General features: G+C 41.9%; 2 protein-coding genes across 9 annotated transcripts in view; both read left to right on the top strand.

The window, feature by feature from the left end:
• Window positions 1-6,871: 6,871 nt before the first annotated feature.
• Window positions 6,872-11,457, top strand: LOC112070621 (zinc finger protein 148-like). Of its 3 annotated transcripts, none has more exons than XM_024138057.2 (7): window positions 6,872-7,111; window positions 7,939-8,254; window positions 8,466-8,594; window positions 8,783-8,906; window positions 9,063-9,146; window positions 9,271-9,389; window positions 9,576-11,457. In XM_024138057.2, the coding sequence occupies exons 2-7, from the start codon at window positions 7,952-7,954 to the stop codon at window positions 11,226-11,228; spliced, it is 2,412 nt and encodes an 803-aa protein (XP_023993825.1). In that variant the 5' UTR covers window positions 6,872-7,111; window positions 7,939-7,951; the 3' UTR covers window positions 11,229-11,457. The 3 variants fall into 3 exon arrangements, with proteins under 3 accessions (XP_023993825.1, XP_023993824.1, XP_023993823.1); XM_024138056.2 differs by having other exon boundaries at window positions 6,872-7,115; XM_024138055.2 differs by having other exon boundaries at window positions 6,873-8,254.
• A 6,088-nt stretch (window positions 11,458-17,545) lies between these two features.
• Window positions 17,546-27,261, top strand: part of slc12a8 (solute carrier family 12 member 8) — a 32,784-nt gene continuing 23,068 nt past the window's right edge. Inside the window, exons 1-3 of one of the 6 annotated variants that reach the window (XM_024138050.2) lie at window positions 17,556-17,703; window positions 17,789-17,863; window positions 18,559-18,746. In XM_024138050.2, the coding sequence (XP_023993818.1) occupies window positions 18,606-18,746 (141 nt within the window). In that variant the 5' untranslated portion in view covers window positions 17,556-17,703; window positions 17,789-17,863; window positions 18,559-18,605. Of the gene's footprint in view, window positions 17,864-18,558; window positions 18,747-27,261 lie in introns of all 6 variants that reach the window. The other 5 variants (XM_024138049.2, XM_024138052.2, XM_024138051.2 and 2 more) reach the window with 5 other exon arrangements.

The raw sequence follows: 27,261 nt of genomic DNA, 5'->3' as shown, positions 1-27,261 counted from the left end.
TCTGGTTTGSTTAATATAAGGAATGTGAAAGGATTTATACTTGTACTTTAACTACTTAAGTATATTTGAGCAATTTAATTTACTTTTGATACTTAAGTATATTTAAAACCAAATACATTTAGACTTTTGACTTTCACTTTTACTTGAGTCATTTTCTATTACGGTATCTTTTACTTTTACTCAAGTATGACAGTTGTGTACTTTTTCCACCACTGGTCAGTATGGGGTTGTGTGTAGATTGATAAGGGGGGGAAACGATTTAATCCATTTAAGGATGAGGCTGTAACTTAACAAAATGTGGAAAAAGTCAATGGCCTGAATACTTTCTGAATGCACTGTATGTGCACTCATCCTAACAGGTATTGATATGTAATATGCATTTTGCCTCGTTTCATTATGTTTATCTTTTCCTCTCAGCGTGATAGGACATAAAAAATGTCTTTGAAGATGCGCTCTATTCATGTGCTTCTACTGAGCCATTTGACTTTATGTTCGTATACTTATCTTTTATTATTTCTTATTGTTGTTGCATTGTCGGGAAGGAACCTGCAAGTAAGCATTTCATTGGACAATGTATACCATGAGTATCCCGTTCATACGACTAATAAAACTTGAAACTTGTTCATCCATTCATGTCCATAACTGAGATGTATAATTTCCTTCTGTACACTTGTTCTCTGAGCTTACTGATGGACAAATCTGATTATTATTTTTTTTTTTTATCGACCAAAGCATGTCTACAATGTGAGTTTCTGATATTGTACTATATTTAGTCTTTGGACACATGGGGTTACTGTTTATTACATGAATCTAGTTGTGTAAATACGTGTTCAATTGATCAGCTCTTAATAATTTTTGGTACAGAAATTTACTGGACATACAGTATATAGTGCCTTCAGAAAGTATTCATACTCCTTGATTTATTCCACATTTTGTGGAATACATTTTAAAGCCTGAATTCAAAATGGATTACATTTTTAAATTGCACCCATCTACACACTACCCCATAATGAAAGTGAAAACGTGTTTTTAGACATTTTATTCACACCCGAGTCAATACTTTGTAGAAGCACCTTTGGCTGTGATAACAGCTTTGAGTCGTCTTCGGTATGTCTGTATCAGCTTTGCACATCTGGATTTGGGGATTTTCTCCCATTCTTCCTTCCTCTCAAGCTCTTTTAAGTTGCATGGGGAACAGCAATCTTCAAGTCTTTCCACATATTTTCAATGGGATTCAAGTCTGGGCTTTGGCTGGGCCACTCAAGGACTTTCACATTATTGTTCTGAATTCATTCCAACATTGTTTTGACTGTATGATTGGGGTCATTGTCTTGTTGGAACGTAAATATTCACCCCCAGTCTAAGGTTGTTTGCACTCTGAAGCAGGTTCTTATCATGGATTTGCTTGTACTTGACTCCATGTATTGTTCCCTCTATCTTTACCAGTCTCCCAGTCCCTGCCACTGAAAAGCATCCCCATCGCCTGATGCTGCCACCACTATGCTCAAGGGTAGAGTTGGTGTTAGACGCGTGATGAGCTGTGCCGGGTTTTCTCCAGACATAGCGCTCTGTATTCAGGCCAAATAGTGAAAATAAATTCTCATCAYACCACAAATTATTTTGCCTTATGCTCTTTCATGTTCCTTTTGGCAAAGCCCAGGCGTGCTGTTGTGCCTTTTTCTCAGGAGTGGCTTCCGCCTGGCCACACCGATAAAGCCCATATTGGTGAAGTTCTACCATCTCAGATAAGGAACTCTGTAGTTCAGCTAGAGTGGTCATTGGGTTCTTGGTCACCTCCCTGACCAAGGTCCTTCTTGCCCAGTTACTCAGCTCTAGGCAGAGTCTGGGTAGTTACATATTTTTTCAATTTCTTTCAATGTGCTCTTGGAAACTTTCAACACTCTAGAAATTGTTTTAGGGAAAGGAAAGCGGATACCTAGTCAGTTGCACAACTGAATGTATTCACCCGAAATGTGTCTTCTGCTTTTCACCCAACCTTCTGAATCAGAGACGTGTGGGGGGCTGCCTTAATCGACYTCATCGGCACCGAGGGAGCAGTTGTTGTTGGAGGTTAACAGCCTTGCTCAAGGGCYGAATTGCAGATTTTTCCACATTGCCAGCTCAGGGATTTGAACCAGCGACCTTTTGGTTACTGGCCCAATGCTCTTGACCGCTAGGCTACCTGCCACCCAGGTGTATATACTATATACACTGAACAAAAATATAAACTCAACATGTAAAGTGTTGGTCCCATGTTTCATGAGCTGAAATAAAAGATCCCTGACATTTTTCATATGCACAAAAAMATTTTTTCTCTCCATTTTTTGGCACAAATTTGTTTACATCCCTGTTAGTGAGCATTTCTCATTTGCCAAYATAATCCATCCACCTGACAGGTGTGGCATATCAAGAAGCTGATTAAACGGCATGATCATTACACATGTGCACCTTGTGCTGGGGACTATAAAAGGCCACTCTAAAATGTGCAGTTTATCACACAACACAATGCCACGGATGTCTCTAGTTTTGACGGAGTGTGCAATTGGCATGCTGACTGCAGGAATGTCAACCAGATCTATTGCCAGAGATCTGAATGTTCATTTCTCTACCAAAAGCCACCTTCAACGTTGTTTTAGAGAATTTGTCAGTACGTCCAACCGGCCTTACAACTGCAGACAACGTGTAACCACGCCAGCCCAGGGCCTCCACATCCGGCTTCTTCACCTGCGGGATAGACAGACCAGCCACCCGGACAGCTGATGAAACTGTGGATTTGCGCAACTGAAGAATTTCTGCACATACTGTCAGAAACTGACTCAGGAAAGCTCATCTGCGTGCTCGCCGTTTTCAACCGGGTCTTGACCTGACTGCAGTTTGGCATCATAACCGACTTCAGTGGGCAAATGCTCACCTTCGATGGCCACTGGCACACTGGAGAAGTTAATCTGTGAATCTGTGAAGATGGCAGACAGCATGTATGGCGTTGTAAGGGCGAGTGGTTTGCTAATGTCAACATTGTGAACAGAGTGACCCATGGTTGCAGTGAGGTTATGGTATGGGCAGGCATAAGCTATGGACAACAAACACAATTACATTTTATCTATGGAAATTTGAATGCACAGAGATACCGTGACAAGATCCAAAAGCCCATTGTCATGCCATTCATCCGCCGCCATCACCTCATGTTTCAYCATGATAATGCATGACCCATGTCGCAAGGATCTGTACACAATTCCTGGAAGCTGAAAATGTCCCAGTTTTTCATGYCCTGCATATTCACTAGACATGTCCCACATTGAGGATGTTTGGGATGCTCTGGATCGACGTGTACGACAGCGTGTTCCAGTTCCTGCCAATATCCAACAACTTTGCACAGCCATTGAAGAGGAGTGAGACAACATTCCACAGGCCACAATAAACAGTATGATCAACTCTATGCATTGGAGCTGTATGAYGCAAATTGTGGTCACACCAGATACTGACTGGTTTTCTGATCCACTCCCATACCATTTCATAAGGTATCGGTGACCAAAAGATGAATATCTGTATTCCCAGTCATGTGAAATCCATAGATTATGTCCGAAAATAATTTATTTAAATTGACTGATTTCCTGATATGAACTGTAACTCAGTAAAATCTTTGCGTTTATCTTTTGTTCCGTGTAGACAGGTGTTTTCCTTCAAATCTTGTCCAAATTGCCCACAGTGGATTCTAATAAAGTTGTAGCGACATCTCAAGGATGATCAAAGGAAATTGGATGCACCTGAGCTCAATATTGGTGTCATAGCAAAGGGGTGCGAATACTTATGTATATTAGATATTTTTGTATTTTTATCATATAATAAGCAAATCCAATGCAAGTCAATGGAGACTGGAGAGTGAGTAATTTTACAGCGTTTTCCAATTTTCCCAGATCTTTAAACTGTTTCAGATCTAAATCATTTTTGGTATATAAATTGTCTGGACCCATATAAAAACATATACACTGCTCAAAAAAGAAAGGGCACTAAACAACACAATGTAACTCCAAGTCAATCCACACTTCTGTGAAATCAAACTGTCCACTTAGGAAGCAACATGATGACAATAAATTCACATGCTGTTGTGCAAATGGAATAGACAAAAGGTGGAAATTATAGGCAATTAGCAAGACACCCCCAATAAAGAGTGGTTCGCAGGTGGGACCACAGACCACTTCTCAGTTCCTATGCTTCCTGGCTGATGTTTTGGTCACTTTTGAATGCTGCGGTGCTTTCACTCTAGTGGTAGCATGAGACGGAGTCTATACAACCCACACAAAGTGGCTCAGAGTGCAGCTCATCCAGGATGGCACATCAATGCGAGCTGTGCAAGAAGGTTTGCTGTGTCTGCTCAGCTAGTGTCCAGAGATGGAGGCGCTACCAAGGAGACAGGCCAGTACATCAGGAGACATGGAGGAGCCGTAGGAGGCAAACAACCCAGCAGCAGGACCCGCTACCTCCGCCTTTGTGCAAGGACGAGCACTGCCAGAGCCCGGCAAAAATGACCTCCAGCAGGCCACAAATGTGCATGAGGTCTGCTCAAACGGTCAGAAACAGACTCCATGAGGTGGTATGAGGGCCCGACGTCCACAGGTGGGGGTGTGCTTACAGGCCCAACACCGTGCCAGGACGTTTGGCATTGCCAGGAGAACACCAAGATGGCAAATTCGCCACTGGGCGCCCTGTGCTCTTTCACAATGAAAGCAGGTTCACACGCACATGTGACAGACGTGACAGAGTCTGGAGACGCTGTGGAGAACGTTCTGCTGCCTGCAACATCCTCCAGCATGACCGGTTGGCGGTGGGTCAGTCATGGTGTGGGTGGCATTTCTATGGGGGGCTGCACAGCCCTCCATGTGCTCGCCAGAGGTAGCCTGACTGCCATTAGGTACCGAGATGAGATCCTCAGACCCCTTGTGAGACCATATGCTGGTGCGGTTGGCCCTGGGTTCCTCCTAATGCAAGAAGACAATGCTAGACCTCATGTGGCTGAGTGTGTCAGCAGTTCCTGCAAGAGGAAGGCATTGATGCTATGGACTTGCCCGCCCGTTCCCAGACCTGAATCCAATTGAGCACATCTGGGACAACATGTCTCGCTCCATTCACCAACGCCACGTTGCCCACACGACTGTCCAGGAGTGGCGGATGCTTTAGTCCAGTCTGGAGGAGAATTCCTCAGGAGACCATCCGCCACCTCATCAGGAGCATGCCCAGGCGTTGTAGGAGGTCATACAGGCACGTGGAGGCCACACACACTACTGAGCCTCATTTTGACTTGTTTTAAGGACATTACATCAAAGTTGGATCAGCCTGTAGTGTGTTTCCACTTTTAATTTGAGTGTGACTCCAAATCCAGACCTCCATGGGTTGATACATTTTTTCCATTGATAATTTTTTGTGTGATTTGTAGTCAGCACATTCAACATGTAAAGAAAAAAGTATTTAATAAGAATGTTTCATTCATTCAGATCTAGGATGTGTTATTTAGTGTTCCCTTTATTTTTTTGAGCAGTGTATAAAGAAATCCACCACACGCACAACAACCCTACAGTATATACAGTATAAGCAAATCAATTGGCATGTCAATGGGTGCGCACAATTTGGCCCAGCGTATCCGGATTATGGTTTAGCATGGGTAGGCCGTCATTGTTAAATAAGAATTTGTTCTTAACTGACTTTCCCTAGTTAAAAAAGGTTAAATAAATAAAGAAAAAAGTGAGGCATGCATTCTTCCTCTTTCTCTGTGGTATGCGTACACACATACCACAGACACATGCTCCCACCACATACACACACCACACACACACACACACACACACAACACACACACACAACACACACACACACTTCCTGGCACTTCACACAGCAACCATTGCTCGGTTCCGGCAGACAGAACAATTCAGCTGATGGTAAAAAAAAAAAAAACATTTTCCAGGAACCCCCACTGGTGGTCTACAAGCGTGGCCACAATATTGGGGACGGCCTAGTGGGATCTGCTCTTGCCCCCTGAGCCCACTCAGGCACCCAATACAAATGGGAATTACAAATGTGGCTCGTGCACAGTGCAACAGCAGGCTGAAACACAGGACAACAAAATCGGGGTGTCATCTCATGTAAGACAAAGGGGGTCATCAGTGAAGAAGACATTTCTCATGGTAGGGTGGGGTATGCAACTTTGAGTACTTTCTGACAACTTTATTACAAACACGTATGGAAGGTTTCATTTAAATCAAAAGGGGTGCAGACAAAAAGTGTTTAAATTCATCTAGATGGACCCACACAAACAGTTCTACAGTTCCCAGAAACTAAACATTCAATCAAAGAAACCAGCTACGACATCCGACTAAACAACAATAATCAATTGAATTTACCAGAGCTGGACTCCAATCAAGTTGTAGAAACAGCTCAAGGATGGTAAATGGAAACAAGATGCACCTGAGCTCAATTTCAAGTCTCATAGCAAAGGGTCTGAATAATTATGTAAATAAGGTATTTCTGTTTTTTATATGTAATACATTTTAAAACATTTCTAAAAACCTATTCTTGCTTTGTCATTATGGGGTATTGTGTGTAGATTMGTGAGGGCAAAACATGTATTTAATCAATTGTAGAATAAGGCTGTAACGTAACAAAATGTGGAAAAAGTCAAGGGGTCTGAATACTTTCCGAATGCATTATACATTAATTKTTTGGCTAACTAGTTAACTTAAATGTTTTGTTTTTTGTTAACGAGGACGTATAATACGACAGCATTTCTTATTTTTAAGTGTTTGTTGGACGCATGAAACTTCATGTTTGGTGAACAAGTAGCTCGTAGCATAGTCTTGATTTTCTTCTGTCATCATATCCTAATCCAGTGTGAGCGCAGAAGAGATGCAGAATAAGGGCTGCAAAGCAGAACACACAGTAGTGCTTCACCACAGGTGAGCCGCAGAGCTATCACAAAGCCAAACAACTACGGTACAGTCCCCATGCGCTGCAGTTGGGCCAGATGCGGTGATTTTTCTTTTCTGTCGCGGCGTATATCACACAGCGGATACACTTTTCCCATATAAACCATGACTGTTGAACGACCTTATTAGACCATAAAGTAGGTAAGCAGGCTAACGTTACGTAAGTTAGCTAGGCTAGCTAACTAATGCTAATAGCTAGCTAACGTTATGTCAGTTGTGAACAGTTTGGTCTGCCGTGCTTTTGAGCTAACGTAAACTACGTCTCGATTTGACTTGTCTTGAGTGAAGCTAAATCTTGATTTGACTTGAGGTCTTGCTAGCTATCTGTTAGTTCTGGTTGTTGTTGGTTCTGATCAGGCATAGCTAGCTAGCTTGSTAACGTTTGCCATTCACAGCTAGCTAGCTAATTATATACTGCAAACTACGTTAGCTAGCTAACGCTTGTCCACACTACCGGTAGTTTTCTAGCTAACTAACGCAGTTGTTACTTGTTTAGRTAACTAGCGAAAATTGTCTAACGAAAGTTGTCTAGCTAACTAAAGTTTTCAATAATAACACCTAGTTACATATTTAGGTAGTTCAAGTACGTTAATCTAGTTAGTTAACTAGCTAATCTATCCAGTTGACCACTAGCGACAGATGATGAAATATTAACGTTAGTTAGCTATAGTATGGTCAAAAAGCCTAGTTTTATTGCTGACGTTAATTTTGGGCAGGTCGATGTGCTATTATGAGTAAACGGGTTTGTGTTGGCTAACGTTATTTGGTTGGTTGATCATCTTTAGGTAGCTAACTACGTTATCAGCTAAACCTCAGATTACTCAATGATGGCCCCACTAAATTGTAGCTAGCAAGCATTTGTAGTGATTTATTATTAACGTTAGCCTATTGCTACCAAAGCTAAATAGTGGTGTTTTGTTTGTCTTTACCTAGCTAATACTTCTGCCCTCTCTTGACACCACAGACACGTAGCTAGGATGAACATTGATGACAAGCTGGAGGGGATGCTGCTAAAGTGTAGTGGGGTAGTGGATGAGAGGGTGGGYATAGGTGGAGGGGGTCTGGTCGTCATGACCCTGGGCGAGAGGGGGTTAGCCCACCACCCCCTGTTAGCTGATGATGATGAAGAGGATGATGACCTGACAGGGGTTTCAATAGTGTCTCATGACCTGATTGCAACTGATGAACTGATGGTACATGAGGAGACTGTGAAGAATGACCGGGWAGAGGGAATGATGCAGAGACTCTCACACAAGCTGCCATGCACGCTCCACATGCCTGTGAGTACATATCATGCATACATTCTTATTGCCAGTCTTGCAATACATGCACTGTAGTGTAAACCATGACATTGGGTGAATCTCAAGTCTTTGCTTTTTCTTCTCGCTGCCTCCTTTTTGAAGACTTGGGAGTCACCCATTGAGAGCGTTGTCATTCTGACTATAATCGGTGAAATTAATTKATGTGAAGTGATTAAACAATGTTTTGCAGGTGAGCATCAAACAAGAGTTGAAGCTGTCTTCGGATCCACTGATGCTGGGAAAGAAAGAGAGAAAACAGCCCAMGGACCTCACAACAGAGTGTCACAAGAAGAAGAGAAAACAGCGCTCTCCTGCCAAGGTTATATATTTGCTTGACACTAGGTCATAATCACATGTTAGGTCCAGATTAAAGATTTATATTGTCACCTGAAAACTACCAGATGAAAACCAAATGTTTTTATCTGGGTAAAGGCCCTGCTTTAGTTGTGAAATAATTGACTGACCTTTTGTTCTTGTCTTTCCATGTATCATTCCACTTTTTGTTAGATTCTCACCATCAATGAGGATGGATCATTGGGTCTCCAGAGTCCAAAGTGTCATGTATGTGGGCACTGCAATGCAGCCTTTCGAACAAACTACCATCTACAAAGACACGTCTTCATCCACACTGGTATAATGTATTTTATGACGGTCAAGTCTGTTGATTAGCATTAAATGATCACAACAATTATTGTTAGTTGCATTGTCTGCATAATAAGTAGGCTAACACAATTTCCCATTGAATAAACACCAGAAAATATGGTAACTTACTGTTGCTTGGTTTCAGGTGAGAAGCCATTTCAGTGCAGCCAGTGTGATATGCGCTTCATACAGAAATACCTTCTCCAGAGACATGAGAAGATACACACTGGTAAGAGAATGCCCCATGAAGCTATGATTGAACTATGGTAGCCAATGATTGGTCAAAGATCTCACCTGTTGAATGTTGATGTTACTAGCTCACAGAATAACCTGTCCATTTGACTTTCTATTAGGTGAGAAGCCCTTCCGCTGTGAGGAGTGTGGCATGAGGTTCATTCAGAAATACCACATGGAGAGGCACAGAAGGACCCACAGTGGAGAGAAGCCCTATCAATGTGACTACTGCCACCAGGTTGSTTATTTATGTTATCAAAGCAAATGACAATGAACTTAAGAGTTGGGCTTGACAAGACTGCACAAACACCTCTGGTTTATAAAGCATGCAGAAGCTATTTAAAAAAAAATATATATAAAAAAAAAATAATAATAAATGTACTACTGTCCTTGTATGCCACAAACCCATTCTTGTTTCCGACAGTACTTTTCCAGAACAGACCGGGTTCTAAAGCACAGGCGTATGTGCCGTGAGAGGAAAGCCCAKAAGACAGCAGCAGCGGGGAAAGATGGAGGACTCCTGAGCGACACAGAATCTCTGAGCTTCTCCTTCCCTGCCAAGGAGTGCTCACTGCCCAAGAAGAAACGCCTGAAGACCTCAGACAAGTCTCAATGTGCTCTCTCAGCTGCTGCCACTGAAAACGTTGCCACAGTCGCTTCTCTTAGCGACATGGATAGGGAGGTGGAGCAAAGACCGAGCAAAATTGAATGTCTACCTCTCTATGTGGTTACCTCCAAGGTGGTCAAAGACGAGTATGTGATGGCAGATTATTCTGTGGCACTTCCTGACTCATCTAGTGGGCGGCAGTTGGGGCTGGGTGGGGAGAATCTCTCCTCTGAGGAGATTCATCCTCCCAAGCTGGTCCTCAAGAAGGTCCCCAAGAGGAGTCTGAAGCAACCAACTGAACCTGAACCACCTGAGAGTTTGTCCCCTTTGTCCTCTTTCGAAGACTGCAAAGTCACCAGYTACACGTTTGAGATTGTTGACAAACAAGGTCTTCTGGACGTGGATGTGGCCAACTCTGACCTGGAGCCAGTAGACGCTCTACCAGGAGGGCAGACGAAACCAGCATCCAGCAGCACACACTACGACGATGCCGTGCAGTTCCTGAAAAAGAAGAGGTATCTCCAGCAGGTCGCTATGGCCAACAACGACAACCGAGATTACGCTGTTAATGTAAGCAGCATCGCGTCCCAGCCTTCCGCTACACAAGTCGCAGTGGCCGGCGTCATAGACGAAACCGTTCCCGCCACCATCTTGGAACCCCAGCCGTTGAGCGTCGAGCTCAAGTCCAATCACGACAAGAACGTGCTCCCGGATGAGGTTCTCCAGACTCTCCTGGACCACTACTCAAACAAGGCCAACGTGCAGCCAGATATCTCCTTCAGTGTGGCCGACACTGAGGTGACATCCAGCATCTCCATCAACTCCTCCGATGTGTCTGAGGGCAGCCCGGTAGAAAGCTTGGGAGGTAACTCTCAAGCCCCATCAGCAGAGAAATCTAGCCTCCTGCACGAGTACTCCAAGTTCCTCCAGCAAGCACTGGAGAGGACCAGCCAGAACGATAGCTACCTGAGCAGCCAGAGTCTTACCTTTGTCACCGAGAGCCCCAGCCTTTCCAACCAGCCTCTGTTCTCCACAGAGAAGCAGTACCCTTCCCCCAGCAGGTTTACCACTGGTACTGGTAGGTCAGGGATGAARTCTCCACTAAGGTCTACCTTGGAGAAACCCCATTTTGGACTCCTTGTAGGGGACTCCCAGCACTCTTTCTCATTTTCGGGGGATGAAACCACTACCTCGGCCGTGTCGCCAACCGAAGATTTTCTGGAGGGAGTTGKGTCCTCGAAAAAGACTGATGCTCAAGGGTTGCATCAGACTTATCAAATCAGCACCTTCGATCAGAACTTCCCGTCGCAGTTCCAGACCTCACGTTCTGGAATCATCTCCCAATTTACTATTGCCAATGGACAAGTCAGTCTGCGAAGTCACGGAACAGACTTCTCTGAATTCCCCATTGAGACAAGGTCTCAATTGAACTCTTCCCCTGATGCTACAAGCAGTCAAACGTTTGGTTGAGGATAATATTTACATTATTCTACGATAATTTTAAAAGGCACTTTATACCCATATCCTCTGTCCTGCCAAAATAGGTTACACTGCAAAGGTGGGTGTTGCTCAAAGCATTTAATGATTTAAAAATATATAATTTTCTGTTATATTAAAGGGGTCAATTTTGCGAATCGTGAAAACATAAATAAAATAATGTATATGAAGCAAAACATTAAATTGGGTTGTTGGGGAAGAAACTACAGCCCGACCTATGTTTTTTGGTGTTNGATATACTGTTTTACAGCGTGGAAATTAAGTGTCATTTTCCCACACTGAATTCTCAAATTGCCATCCAAAAAGGCAATTGTCCAATAACTATGCTTCAAATGTTGATTTCATACATTGTGATAATGAAGGAAAAAGGAAACCGCACACTGCTCTTGATAGTATCACCGATATTTAATAAGCTTACGTATCGGCCACACGGCCTTCGTCAGAGCTTTTGGGATTTTTTGAAAGTTGCACCCTTATGTAGACCTGGCCCCACCCACATCCGTTCTACACATCGAAGGGGGTTGGAGGCAAAGGAAAAATACATTGTGATAATGACACATCATGAGAATGGACACAAGTGTTCAGATCAGCCCAGTAGTGAAATGGATTTGATTGCATAGTCACTCTATTTTTGTCTCCAATTTCATTTTCTGCTTGACTTCAATCATGTTTCTTCCACCTTTTTATTGCTTTAACTCTAACTAGGTATCTGTGCCTGTATTTATAAAGTGTCTCAGAGTAATAGGAAAGATTTTAACTAACCCAAGATAGACCAGAGCCTGTAGTTTCCAATGGGCACAAATTAATCATAGTGGGCAGAACAAGCAAGGAGGTGGGCAGAGCCAAGCACGAGCTAGTGAGATCCTATTGGCCTGTTCTAGCATTTATTTGCATATTTACGTTCGGGAATGCCTACACTGAAGTACGCGTGTGCTATAACTCAATTCGCCCTTGCACTCSTAACAAACGCAATTTAAAAAAAACTTTGGCGAAGGGTGAAGTCTACAAAAKGCAGTCTAATCTGTTGGAGATTCTAGTTTTGGAAACAGAACTGTATAGAGATCAAATGTTTAATCAATGAGAAKATTTGTAGAATGTCTGCCAAAATCGTTCTCGCTCCATCTTTTCCCACTGCCGGCCACTGAGCTTCCTTACATCCCCATAGTGAGTGGAAACACCAACCGGATGCTTCACAATTATTTATATATCTGGCTCATTGTTTTAACTGTGGTAATGGTGCTGGTCTAGYGTCAGTTTTGCCTTTTCGATCATAATGTATGGACAGGAGGGGCTGGTCCTAGATCTCTGAGACCATATGAAGGGACCCTGTTACCATGTGACATGTTGGCATAACAGTCCTGCTATATAACTGCTGAATGTAGAGTTGTCCACTTGTTGATTATGTATAGTTGCTTGCTAGACTCCTGTTTTCAAGTTAACACCATGGTAAGAGTGGGTATCCTCATGGTGTATAGCCTGAAATATATAGTTTTGATTTGATCTTATGATGATCACAAGATTTTCATTTGATCAACCTTAATTTGAAGTCATGTTATTCTAAGCTCTACCCCTGAAAGAAATGTATGAGTTTGTATGGTTGATGGTGTGGAATCAAGTATATAATTCATCATCAATCACCAGAACCAGAACTTAATAGGTTGTTATAATGGCTAAGACAAATCTAAACATTTGATTTTTCTTAATATTAAATTGTTTGCACAATGGACCTTAAGTGAGGTCATGTGTTGATAACCTCATTCAGYTCATTTTAGAGTTTAGATTATGGTTCAAATGAAAACCGAAATGCTTTGGTATTGGTCATAAAAATGTTACACATATTTGATGCATGCACTTATCAGGAAACAAATCATGGGTCATTGCTTATGTATTAATCTAAACAGTCATAGGATACTTGAAATTCTCGAAGGGTTGGTACTCTTCGGGYCGGTTTCCCAGTACCAGGTTAAGACCACAGGACGAAAAAAAATCTAAATGTAAAATCTCCACATCAATTTATTTTTAGTTCATGAGTGGAATGGGAAATAAGTCTTTGAATATATATAAAATAAACGTTTTGCACACACTTCATTATGGGAAAATGTATGTCAATCATTGTAAGATAATTGCCCATTCAGCACTACTTTATATCGTACATTAACACATGTAGCTGTAAGAGATTCAAACGATTGCTCCGTTTTATTTAGGCTCCTGTCCTGGAAAATACAGTTGAAGTCGGAAGTTTACATGCACCTTAGCCAAATACATTTAAACTCAGTTTTTCACAATTCCTGACATTTAATCCTAGTAAAAATTCCCTATCTTAGGTCAGTTAGGATCACCACTTTATTTTAAGAATGTGATATGTCAGAATAATAGTAGTGATTTATTTCCGCTTTTATTTCTTTCATCACATTCCCAGTCGGTCAGAAGTTTACATACACTCAATTCATATTTGGCAGCATTGCTTTTAAATGGTTTAACTTGGGTCAAACGTTTRGGGTAGCCTTCCACAAGCTTCCCACAATAAGTTGGGTGGATTTTGGCCCATTCCTCCTGACAGAGCTGGGTTTGTAGGCCTCCTTGCTCACACACGCTTTTTCAGTTCTGTCCACAATTTTTCTATAGGATTGAGGTCAGGGCTTTGTGATGGCCACTCCAAAACCTTGACTTTGTTGTCTCTAAGCCATTTTGCCACAACTTTGGAAGTATGCTTGGGGTCATTGTCCATTTGGAAGACCCATTTTCGACCAAGCTTTAAGTTCCTGACTGATGTCTTGAGATGTTGCTTCAATATATCCACATAATTTRCCTTTCCTCGTGATGTCATCTATCCCATGTGCAGTTGCAAACCGTAGTCTGGCTTTTTTATGGCAGTTTTGGAGCAGTGGCTTCTTCCTTGRTGAGCGGCCTTTCAGGTTACGTCGATATAGGACTTGTTTTACTGTGGATATAGATACTTTTGTACCTGTTTCCTCCAGCATATTCACAAGATCCTTTGCTGCTGTTCTGGGATTGATTTGCACTGATCACACCAAAGTACGTTCATCTCTAGGAGACAGAACGTGTCTCCTTCCTGAGCGGTATGACGGCTGTGTGGTCCCATGGTGTTTATAATTGCGTACTGTTGTTTGTACAGATGAATGTGGTACCTTCAGGCATTTGGAAATTGCTCCCAAGGATGAACCAGACTTGTGGAGGTCTACAAAAAAAATTGCTGAGATCTTGGCTGATTTCTTTTGATTTTCCCATGATGTCAAGCAAAGAGGCACTGAGTTTGAAGGTAGGCCTTGAAATACATCCACAGCTACACCTTCAATTGACTCAGGCTAATTTACATGATTTATCAGAAGCTTCTAAACCCATGACATCATTTTCTGGAATTTTGTAAACTTCTGACCCACTGGAATTGTGATACAGTGAAATAATCTGTCTATAAACAATTGTTGGAAAAATGTACTTGTGTCATGCACGAAGTAGATGTCCTAACCGACTTGCCAAAACTTTGTTAACAAGAAATTTGTGGAGTGGTTGAAAAACGAGTTTTGATGACTCCAACCTAAGTGTATGTAAACTTACGACATKAACTGTATATTTTATTAGTTCTGTGCTTTTTGAAGTATTTCTAGCCTCCACCGTATGGTTCATAGTCAATCTTGGTGACTGTCAAGTCAATAAACTACTGTAGCTCCATCTGCACTTTCTGAAACATACAATTCAAGGTTAATGGTAACTTTATATTTAAATGGAAGTGCAACTTTCCCCTCTTTTATAAGCGCTTCCCTTTCACACATTTTAGCCCTCTTGGTATTTCAGCAAAGACTGACCACTGGCATCGCTTCCGATTTSCTACCTTCAGGGCACAGATATTTTAAATCAAACTTTTTTTTGCAATATACTGGTTATTTATTATTAGGGGTTTCTCTGTGTGCTTTCACCTTAGTAAAATTGTTAGGATGGCTTTTAATGCCCCATAAAGTTCTGAACATCAAGCTTTGACTTGCAAAATTACATTTTAATTAAGTAAATTGTCTATTTCTTTATAGGTATTACTATTACAATGCATAACTTTCTGAATAGTTAGGCAGAGGTTACATAAAAGGGTTTCTATGGTATATATTGAATCAGAATAATTGTTGCATGTGAAGCGAAACACAACAGCCACATTTGAAATGTACCTTGACAAAATGAAATGAGTTTTCTTTTTATATTCCCTTAGTCATTTTTGTCTTGCATGATGTCTCTCCTTTGCGCTTTATTGTTAATGTGTCTTTAAAGTTAAATTGTTTAGTTAACATGCTAGCGATTTAAATCTATCTTGTCAACATTGTTTTACATCAAATGCTAGCTTCTCTAACTTGTTACATTTCTACAATAGGTTAAGAGATTAGATTTAATGTTAGGTGTTACAGTACCCTTGTTCTGGTTTCAACAGCTATAAAACTTTACTCTGTAAACATTCCCTCTGTACAATGTATAGAAAGTTGGTCTCTCTGCTATAAGTAAGTTGTGTATTTTCTGTTCTGGACAACCTGGTGTAATAGCTACATGAGTGGAGACTGGTCTATAATGTTTTATGGAACCTCTTTCTTTTCATTAGGTTGCCAAAGAAATMTATTGTTTGTCAATACACAGCTACTTCATGTTCTGTGAAACCATAGCTTTTTGCCACCCATTTTTGGAATTTCTCTCAGTAGTGATTTGAATAGCCTCGGACCACAGCTATGATTTGACCTGCAGTAATGAAGTCCACCCATCCTTACATGAWCTAGTAGTTACAGTATTGTGGACTGGACTGTCAGTTTTAAGAATACCTGGAGTATCATCCTCCTAAATTAATAAATTGATTATTCATTGTCATGTGGCATATAGTTGAAATGTTGACATTTAAATGAATCAATCATTAGGTGGTTCCAAAAAACGATTTTCATTTTGTTAAATTATCATCTGATTGTATGGTTTTAGTGTTCAATGAGACCTACTGTACACTAGTGAAAGAAAGCACTTTCAAAAGCATAGTGTATAGTCGCATGTTTATTTCTCCATGACTATCTAAGACTGTGTTTACACAGGCATCCCAACTCTATTTTTCTACTAATTGGTCTTTTGATCAATCAAATCTGCTCTATTGCACATACTTGGGCAGAAGATCAGAATTGGGCTGCCTGTGTAATCACAGCCTTAGAGACAGAGTGTACAAAACATTAGGAACACCTTCCTAATATTGAGTTTTGCCCTCAACAGCCTCAATTCAATGGGGCATAGACTACAAGGTGTCAAGCGTTCCACAGGGATGCTGGCCCATGTTGACACAAGTGCTTCCCACAGTTGAAGTGGATGTAACAGGTGACATCAATAAGAGATCAAAGCATTCACCTGGTCAGTCTATGTCATGGAAAGAGCAGGTATTCCTAATGTTTRGTATACTCTGTGTATATAATACCTATAATTTTTAGACCCCAAAAGCAGCACCTTCAACCGCATACAGAGGGAACTGAACATATTTCTGTTTATTGTTGTGAAAAAAGCAACCAATTTTGGGGACAGTTCCACCACTTACAGTAACSCCCTATCCATAAACTGACCGTAAGTGTCCTTGTATAAGCTGGTGAAAAATGAAACTTGTTTCATCAATGTGGGGGGYAAAAATATCAATGTTAAAATATTTTGACAAATATTTTGTTCTATTTTTGAAAATGCAATGTGTCACTTGTAAAAAGGTTATTCTGATGTATGTAAGTCATATACAGTCATTATTGCAGACGGTTCTCAGTTTAATATTAGGTAATTGTTTGATTGTGAATATGTTGAGCTTGGGCAATTGAGGACAAAATCTTAATTTTGAGAGTTATTTTGACTCAGATTTTCATATTGGATCATTGAACTAAAGGAAGCATAAAAAACAATTGTTAGTCAAGTTATAAAGTATTGAATTATTCAATTTCACAGGTGGTTGATCAAAAGCCAGATGTTGATTTGCATACTCTTTTAAGTTGTCCATTCGAGTGATCTGTTTTTTTATATATATAAATATGTAATGTACTGCTTTAATTGTAGCTGATTTATTTCAGTAAATTACTATTAGATGTAAGATCTGATTTTTCAATGTATTTTTTTATTTGGAAGGACATGATGAACATTCTCAGTACAGCAGGCCTACAGTTTCTTAGTAATATAAACTTCATAATTAAAGGTAATTGATTAGGCTCTTTTTCCATCATAGGGCATATAAAATACACAAATAGTCTAACACTTGTGAATTCYCCTTGGTATTTCAATTGGATTGCTGCCAAATGCACCTTTGAAGGTTGGCCAAAACTAACAAATGGCGTAGCTGTATCTTTTTGGAGCAGAGCAACACACCTATAAAGTGGCATTGGACAAAACAAACATTTACCTGCTGACGTTAGTCGAACACGTTGCAATACTACGCTTATGGTGCAGACAGAGTGTGAGGGTAAACCATACGGTTGGATWATTTTTTATCACAACATTAYTCATTTATATGATCTTTAATGTACTTTTATTGTATTAAGATTTTAGAATGAGAAACTCGATATTTGGAACAGGCTGTTTTTGAGGACTTCAGTTGATGGGAGTTCATTTTTGAGGTAGGTCAAGAAATATCATTGTGCCGATTTTTCACGGATCCAACATCAGATTTGCTGAAATAAGGACGATTTGAGATTACATTTTTTAGATCTGCGTTTATTGAACTGTTCCTATTTCCYATTGACAACAATATAGCCTATATGCATAATCGTGAAAAAACAACACATTTAATATAACGGACGTGATTTTCTGTCMTGAAAATGCAATCGTTTTCCTTACAGACTAAATTACATGTTGCCCCAGTGAATACATTTTATGTCAAGGAATGTARCGGTAATTCGAGAAAAAAATGTATCGTCGAATTCAACCACTACCCTACCATGATCCAGGCAAGTCAGGCTCGTGCTGTTGCATAATCCCACCTACTGCCTGCATCCGGGTGGCTGTTTGGTTGTCACACCTCTATTTGGCTCTAGGYAAGGTAACGCAATGATTAGGCTACCTTTGTATCTCCACATTTAAATAAGCTCATGATTTTTCCCATCAAATAAGGATACATAATTGTATAGCTTATTTCTGAATCACTATGCCCTATAGATAGAAGTTTGTCTGAAAACCAAGCATTTCAGACAATCTTGCCCTTTGATTTTGTATACTTTGGGGGTTAATGAATATACAATGCACATTGACCTTGTTTCAAGGTGAGTCACTCAGTTTTAAACTTTGATGTACTTTATGTATCCATCCACTCCAGGGTACTAAACTGGAGTGCGTGCAGGCAGAGGTTTGGTCAAAGCGGTTATGGAAGCGTTGCCATTCGGCTGGATGCTCCACAGGTCTAACGTGGGGGATGTGACAGAACTTCTGAAGGCTAGGGAGTCTATGAGGGCCAGCGGCAGTAAAACCACACCTGTCCAGGATCTGTTCCATGAGGACGCTCAGGTAGGTTACAAATGCTGCCTGCCCTGATGGTATGAGGAAGTCTTCTTTGATYACATAGTTGGAGCCTGGTCCAATATATGTTTGTGCTGTCTTGTGAAATCTCATGGTCATTGTTATGGCGTTGAGTTGGAAAGAAAACACAAACAGATCTGGGACCAGACCAGTGCCGACCCAGTTAATAAAGCCGCATACGAACATGGTCTCTTTTTTGCTTTCTTAAGGCATCTCCAAAATGCAGATGTTTCTGAGCCTGGCTCAGTCGATCAATCAATCACATTTATTTATAAAGCCCTTTTTACATTAGCCGATGTCACAAAGTTCTATACAGAAAACCATCCTAAAACCCCAAATAGCAAGCAATGCAGATGTAGAAGCACGGTGGCTTGGAAAAACTCCATAGAAAGGCTGGAACCAAYGCTGGAACCAAGAAACCTAGAGAGGAACCAGGCTCTGAGGGGTAGCCAGTCCTCTTCTGGCTGTGCCGGTTTGAGATTATAACAGTACATGGTCAAGATMTTCAAACGTTCATAGATGACCAGCAGGGTCAAATAATAATGCAGCAGCAGGTCAGCACCTCAGGAGTACATGTCAGTTGGCTTTTCATAGCCACATTCAGAGTTAGAGACAGCAGGTGCTGTAGAGAGAGAGAGTTTAAAACAGCAGGTCCGGGACAAGGTAGCATGTCCGGTGAACAGAACAGGGTTCCATAGCCGCAGGCAGAACAGTTGAAACTGGAGCAGCAGCACGACCAGGTGGACTGGGGACAGCAAGGAGTCATCAGGCCAGGTAGTCCTGAGGCATGGTCCCAGACCGAATCTGCGTCTCTCACAAGGATAGGCAGACCATTCCATAAAAATMMAACTCTATAGGAGAACGCCCTTCCTCCAGGTGTTTGGGACAGTAACGTACGTGTAGGTATGTATGGCAGGACCAAATCGGAGAGATAGGTAGGAGCAAGCCCATGTAATGCTTTGTAGGTTAGCAGAAAAACCTTGAAACCAGCCCTAGCCTTTACAGGAAGCCAGTGTAGAGAGGCTAGCACTAGAGTAATATAGTACTAGTAATAATATATTTTTTTAATAAAAAATAAAATTGAATCTAGTCAAGATTCTAGCAGCCGTGTTTAGCACTAACTGAAATGTATTTAATGCTTTATCCGGGTAGCTGGAAGGTAGAGCATTGCAGTAGTCTAATCTGGAAGTGACAAAAGCATGGATTAATTTTTCTGCCACATTTTTGGACAGAAAGTGTCTTATTTTTGAAATGTTACAAAGATGGAAAAAAGCTGTCCTTGAAATAGTCTTGATATGTTTGTCAAAAGAGAGATCAGGGTCCACAGTAATGCCGAGGTCCTTCAGTTTTATTTGAGACTACTGTACAACCATCCAGATTAATTGTCAGAAGATCTCTTTGTTTCTTGGGACCTAGAACTAGCATCTCTGCTTTGTCTGAGTTTAAAAGTAAAACAGTTGCAGCCATCTACTTCCTTATGTCTGAAACACAGGCTTCTAGGGAGGGCAATATTGGGGCRTCACCATGTTTCATCGAAATGTACAGCTGTGTGTCATCCGCATAGCAGTGAAATTTACAGTTGATTTGTCAGAGGACAAACCATCCACAGAGACAAACTGATATTTTTCCAACAGATGAGATCTAAACCAGGCCAGAACTTGACGGTGTAGACACATTTGGGTTTCCAATCTCTCCAAAAGAATGTGGTGATCGATGGTATCAAAAACAGCACTAAGGTTTTTTGATGACCCTTGGTTGATGACCCTAAGCAGATTATTTGTTGTGATTGCAAACGTAATAAATTGGTTGTCCGATAGTCGAGGATTATGAGGAAAAACATTAAGATCCACAATATTTAGGTCCAGAGTATGACTGTGGCAGTGAGTAGGTCCGGAGACATGTTGGACAAAACCCACTGAGTCGATGATGGTTTCGAAAGCCTTTTGGAGTGGGTCTGTGGACTTTTCCATGTGAATATTGAAGTCACCAAAAATGTGAATATTATCTGCCATGACTACAAGGTCCGATAGGAATTCAGGGAACTCAATGAGGAACGCTGTATACGGCCCAGGYGGCCTGTAAACAGTAGCTATAAAAAGTGATTGKGTAGGCTGCATAGATTTCATGACTAGAAGCTCAAAAGACGAAAGTGCAGTAATTTTWGTTTTTGTAAATTMAAATTTGCTATCATCATGAATCACGTTGACAATCTACTGGCAAATCCTACTGGCACTGTATCGGTGCTCATTGGCCAATGACCATAAACATTACACAACAAGTTGGAAATCGCAAATTCAACAATGAGTGGTTTGGAAGGAATCAGTTGCGGAACATTTAGTGCTGTGGTGGTCACATTTCGTCAGCCGGTGATTGTCAAGCACATAACTGTCGGTCTCACGGTAATTGACTGTTAATCAACATAAACATATTTAGCATCTTCTGGKTTCCACACATAGCCTACCAGCTATTTTAAAAAGTCTAATAAATCCATTTTATATAGCCTACACCTTCACAATAAATCCATTTTTTATTTTATTTTATTTTAGACAGGTCTAAAGAAGCATTATATGGAGACAGACAATATTGTCTATTTCAGATGAAAAGAATAGCATACTCTGAGTTGTCCTTATGCTAGGTCTTGATGTGGCTACGCCATATGGCTGTGGGCTACACTAGTTAATTTAGCAGACAAGATTTGCTTATAGTTCAGTGGCATTATTTTATATTATGTTCAAATCAAATTTTATTTGTCACATGCGCCGAATACAACAGGTGTATTCGGTGAATACTTAGTGAAATGCTTACTTACAAGCCCTTAACCAACAATGCTTTAAGAAGTTAAGAAAAATAAAAAAATTAGAATTGTTAAGTGAAAAATAGAAAATAAAATTAACAAATAATTAAACAGCAGCAGTAAAATAACAAGTGAGGCTATATACAGGGGGTACCGGTACAAAGTCTATGTGCAGGGGCACCGGTTAGTTGAGGTAATTGAGGTAATATGTACATGTAGGTAGAGTTAAAGTGACTATGCATAGATTATAAACAGAGAGTAGCAGCAGCGTAAAAGAGGGCTCTGGGTAGCCATTTGATTAGGTGTTCAGGAGTCTTATGGCTTTGGGGTAGAAGCAAGCTGTTAAGAAGCCTTTTGGACCTCGACGTGGCGCTCCGGTACCGCTTGCCGTATGGTAGCAGAGAGAACAGTCTATGACTAGGGTGTCTGCAGTCRTTGACAATTTAGGGCCTTCCTCTGACACCGCCTGATATAGAGGTCRTGGATGGCAGGAAGCTTGGCCCCAATGATGTACTGGGCCGTACGCACTACCRTCTGTAGTACCTTGCGGTCGGAGGCGAAGCAGTTSRCATACCAGGCAGTGATGCAACCAGTCAGGATGCTCTCAATGGTGCAGCTGTAGAACCTTTTCAGGATCTGAGGACCCATGCCAAATTCTTTCAGTCTCCTGAGGGGGAATAGTCTTTGTCATGCCCTCTTCACGACTGTCTTAGTGTGTTTGAACCATGATAGTTTGTTGGTGATGTGGACACCAAGGAACTTGAAGCTCTCAACCTGTTCTACTACAACCCCGTCGATGAGAATGCGGGCGTGCTCGGTCGTCCTTTTCCTGTAGTCCACAATCATCTGCTTTGTCTTGATAACGTTGAGGGATAGGTTGCTGTCCTGGCAGCACACGACCAGGTCTCAGACCTCCTCCCTATAGGCTGTCTCATCGTTGTCGGTGATCAGGTCTAGCACTGTTGTGTCATCGGCAAACTTGATAATGGTGTTGGAGTCGTGCCTGGCCATGCTGTCATGAGTGAACTGGGAGTACAGGAYGGGACTGAGCACGCACCACTGAGGGGCCCCTGTGTTGAGGATCAGCGTGTCGGATGTGTTGTTCCCTACCCTTACCACCTGGGGGCGGCCCGTCAGTAAGTCCAGGATCCAGTTGCAGAGGGAGGTGTTAAGTCCCAGGGTCCTTAACTTAGTGATGAGCTTTGAGGGCATTAGGGTGTGGAACSRTGAGCTGTAGTCAATGAATAGCATTCTCACATAGGTGTTCCTTTTGTCCAGGTGGGAAAGGGCGGTGTTGAGTGCAATAGAGATTGCATCATCTGTAGATCTGTTGGGGCGGTATGCAAATTGGAGTGGGTCTAGTGTTTCTTGGATAATGATGTTGATGTGAGCCATTATCAGCCTTTCAAAGCACTTCATGGCTACAGACGTGAGTGCTACGGGACGGTAGTCATTTAGGCAGGTTACCTTAGTTTTCTTGGGCACAGGAACTATGGATGTCTGCTTTAAACATGTTGGTATTACAGATCCAGTCTATGAGAGGTTGAAGATGTCAGTGATGTCACTTGCCAGTTGATCAGCGCATGCTCGAGGTACACGTCCTYGTAATCCGTCTGGCCCTGCGGCCTTGTGAATGTTGACCTGTTTAAAGGTCTTGCTCACATCGGCTACGGAGAGCGTGATCACACAATTTTCCGGAACAGCTGGTGCTCTCATGCATGTTTCAGTGTTCCTCACCTCGAAGCGAGCATAGAAGTAATTTAGCTCGTTTGGTGGGTTCATGTCACTGGGCAGCTCGTGGCTGTGCTTCCCTTTTGTAGACTGTATTAGTTTACAAACACTGCCACATCCGACGAGCATTGGAGCCGGTGTAGTACGATTCAATCTTAGTCCTGTATTGACGCTTTGCCTGTTTGATGGAGAATACAATTGAACAAAMATTAATAAAATACATATTTTCTCCAAACGATTTGAGGGAATGCGGCTATTCTGTGTTGAGTGGTTTACTAAAAAATAMGTACTCCTTTATGCTTAATTTATTAATTTAACTTTAGTTGTTCTACAATTTTTGGGCTATATGTTTTGATTTTTAATACATTGTAAGGRTGCATGATGCAACTCTAATGATGATTTGAATAAAGTTGCTTGAAAGGAATGATTTCTGCTTTGTTTTTTTGCGCAGGCTGTACACACTCTAATAGTCTCTCATTCACAATTTGACAAGCACTTGATAATTCCTAGAATTTCACGATGGCATCCCCTTTGTGGCAGTAATGCACCCTAACAAATCCATGCCTTTTGCGATCGGAGTGCTGCGTTGTGACGTTCTCCCTGAGTGTGCTACGCAATCCGAAGCGTCTCTCTATCACACTCTATCACTCTCTGTCACATGATCGGGTCTTTCTCACAGGCTACAAGTTAAGACAGACACATCGGGATGCAACTSCGCGAGTCCTTATCTAATTTCGAGGTGCATATTGTGAGAACTGTCCACATTTACTTTTCGTCAGCCAACAAGATGAGTAGGCCTAACGAACAGCAAAAGCTCTATCCTATGTCAATCTACTATCCCCCATAGTACAAAAGTTGACCTATTCTTTGCGAGAAATAATTATTACAAACATAGTCTAGGACAGTTGTGGCATGCGGTAGATCCCAAATTAATACAACCACTAGCATCAAAAAAACTTTTTTATTCAATTTGGCTGACGCAACAAAGCAGAACGTTTAGCTTAAAATGTTGATACAATTAGGCTATTTCTTCACATTATAAGTGCAGCAATGTGCACATGGTAGTAGGCTATAAGCGTGAATGTTCCATTAGCATAATGTGCTTAATTGTAAGTAGTTATTTCACCACTTTAGGTATGATACAAACCTTATTAAAACATAGGCCTATGGGCTAGGCTACATGAGGTGTGCGACAATGATTCGAACAAGTCGCAAAAAGTTATTGTGATGCTGGGCATCATTCAAAAGTGATAATATATCATTCACAAGTGATAGGCTAATATTGTCACCGATCAGACTATTCTTGATTTAATTTTGTCTACATAAACTAAARAATATATGTGCGACATTTGTTTTGATTTAGAATGGACCATTATCACGCACCTGTATCGAAATATGGGCAGCGGGAACAAAATACATGTCATCTATGCACTTAAATAGCAAATGGAGGACGCTTTTCCCCGTTGTTTATTTTCATGCCACCCAGATAGGCTATACTCCTGTTGGAAATATAAGCAAGGTACTTAATATTAGGAKATTTGAGATATGTAGTTGGCCTGTAATGAATAATCAGGGAGGAAAAAGGTGTGGATTCACATGCAGATTGCAGCAGGTGTTTATTAAGCTTTCGCAGAAGTAACTGGAGGTGGTACGTGARAGGGTTGATGCGATGGGTTATCTTGAAGGGACCAATGAAGCAAGAACATAACTTTTTGCAGGGGAGGCGGAGCCGTATGTCTCTGGTAGAGAGCCACACATGCTGTCCGGGGTGAAAGCGTGGCATTGGTCGYCGGCGTCTGTTGGCAAAGCGTTACTGGGTATTAGAGGCTTCCTGCAGATGCCGTAAGCGGTCTCCCATTCCCGCTCACTACGCCGAAACCAGTCAATGACAGCMGGGACAGTATCAGGCTCCGCCTCCCAGGGAAACATGGGGGGTTGGTAACCAAGTACACACTWAAACAGAGTAAGGCGGAGGGATGAAAACATGAGGGAGTTCTGAGCGTATTCGGCCCAGGCCATATACCGACTCCAGCCTTGTGCAGAGGCAGAACATTGTTGGCAGAGGTACTTCCCTATTTCTTGGTTCAGGTGTTCCGTCTACCAGTTGGTCTGAGGATGGTACCCGGAGGAGAGGCTGAGGGCGACCCKCAGTCGGTCACAGAAGGCTCGCCACACCCGGGAGACAAACTAAAATAGGAAGCCGATTATAGATTTAATTTTGGATTGGAGATGTTTAATGTGAGTCTGGAAGGAGAGTTTACAGTCTAACCAGACACCTAGGTATTTGTAGTCGTCCATATATTCTAAGTCAGAACCGTCCAGAGTAGTGATGCTGGACGGGCGGGCAGGTGCGGGCAGCGATCGGTTGAAGAGCATGCATTTAGTTTTACTTGCATTTAAGAGCAGTTGGAGGCCACGGAAGGAGAGTTGTATGGCATTGAAGCTCATCTGGAGGTTAGTTAACAGTGTCCAACGAAGGGCCAGAGGTATACAGAATGTTGTCGTCTGCATAGAGGTGGATTAAATTAATCACCTGAAGCAATAGCGGCATCATTGATGTATACAGAGAACAGAGTCGGCCCGAGAATTGAACCCTGTGGCACCCCCATAGAGACTGCCAGAGGTCCGGACAACAGGCCCTCCGATTTGACATACTGAACTCTATGGAGAAGTAGATGGTGAACGAAGCGAGGCAATCATTTGAGAAACCAAGGCTGTTGAGTCTGCCCATAAGAATGTTGTGATTGACAGAGTCGAAGGCCTTAGCCACGTCGATGAATACGGCTGCACGTAATGTCTCTTATCGATGGCGGTTATGATATCGTTTAGGACCTTGAGCGTGGCTGAGGTGCACCTATTACCAGCTCTGAAACCAGATTGCATAGTGGAGAAGGTACGTAAGATTCGAAATGGTCTGTAATTTGTTTGTTAACTTGGCTTTCAAAGACCTTAAAGGCAGGGTAGAATAGATAAAGGTCTGTAACAGTTTGGGTCTAGAGTGTCTCCCCTTTAAAGAGGGGGATGAGTGCGGCAGCTTTCCAATCTATGGGAATCTCAGACGATACGAAAGAGAGGTTGAACAAGCTAGTAATAGGGGTTGCAATAATTTCAGAAGATAATTTTAGAAAGAGAGGGTCCAGATTGTCTAGCCGGCTTATTGTAGGGGTCCATATTTTGCAGCTCTTTCAGAACATCAGCTATCTGGATTTGGGTGAAGGAGAAGTGGGGAGGTCTGGGCGATTTGCTGTGGGGAGCGCAGGGCTGTTGACCGCGTAGGGTTAACAGGTGGAAAGCATGGCCATCCGTAGAAAAATGCTTATTGAAATTCTCAATTATTGTGGATTATCGGTAGTGACAGTGTTTCCTAGCCTCAGTGCAGTGGGCTGGGAGGAGGTGCTCTTATTCTCCATGGACTTTAGTGTCCTGGAACTTTTTTGAGTTTGTACTACAGGAAGCAAATTTCTGTTTGAAAAAGCTACCTGTAGCTTTCCTAACTGCCTGTGTATATTGGTTCCTAACTTCCCTAAAAAGTTGCATATCGGGGGCTATTCGATGCTAATGCAGAACGCCACAGGATGTTTTTGTGCTGGACAAGGGCAGACAGGTCTGGAGTGAACCAAGGGCTATATCTATTCCTAGTTCTACATTTTTTGAATGGAGCTTGCTTATTTAAGATGAGGAAGGCACTTTTAAAGATAACCAGGCATCCTCTACTGACGGGATGAGGTCAATGTCATTCCAGGATACCCCGGCCAGGTCAATTAGAAGGCCTGCTCGCAGAAGTGTTTTAAGGAGCGTTTGACAGTGATGAGGGGTGGTCGTTTGACCGCAGACCCATTACGGATGCAGCAATGAGGCAGTGATCGCATAGATCTTGGTTGAAACAAAAAGAGGTGTATTTGGAGGGCGAGTTAGTTAGGATGATATCTATGAGGTGCCCGTGTTTACGGATTTGGGGTTGTACCTGGTAGGTTCATT

This window comes from Salvelinus sp. IW2-2015, unplaced genomic scaffold, assembly GCF_002910315.2.
Source record: "Salvelinus sp. IW2-2015 unplaced genomic scaffold, ASM291031v2 Un_scaffold1380, whole genome shotgun sequence".
NCBI classification, from domain to species: domain Eukaryota; kingdom Metazoa; phylum Chordata; class Actinopteri; order Salmoniformes; family Salmonidae; genus Salvelinus; species Salvelinus sp. IW2-2015.
Note: the sequence above shows the minus strand (reverse complement) of the source record. Positions and strands in the feature narration are given on the sequence as shown.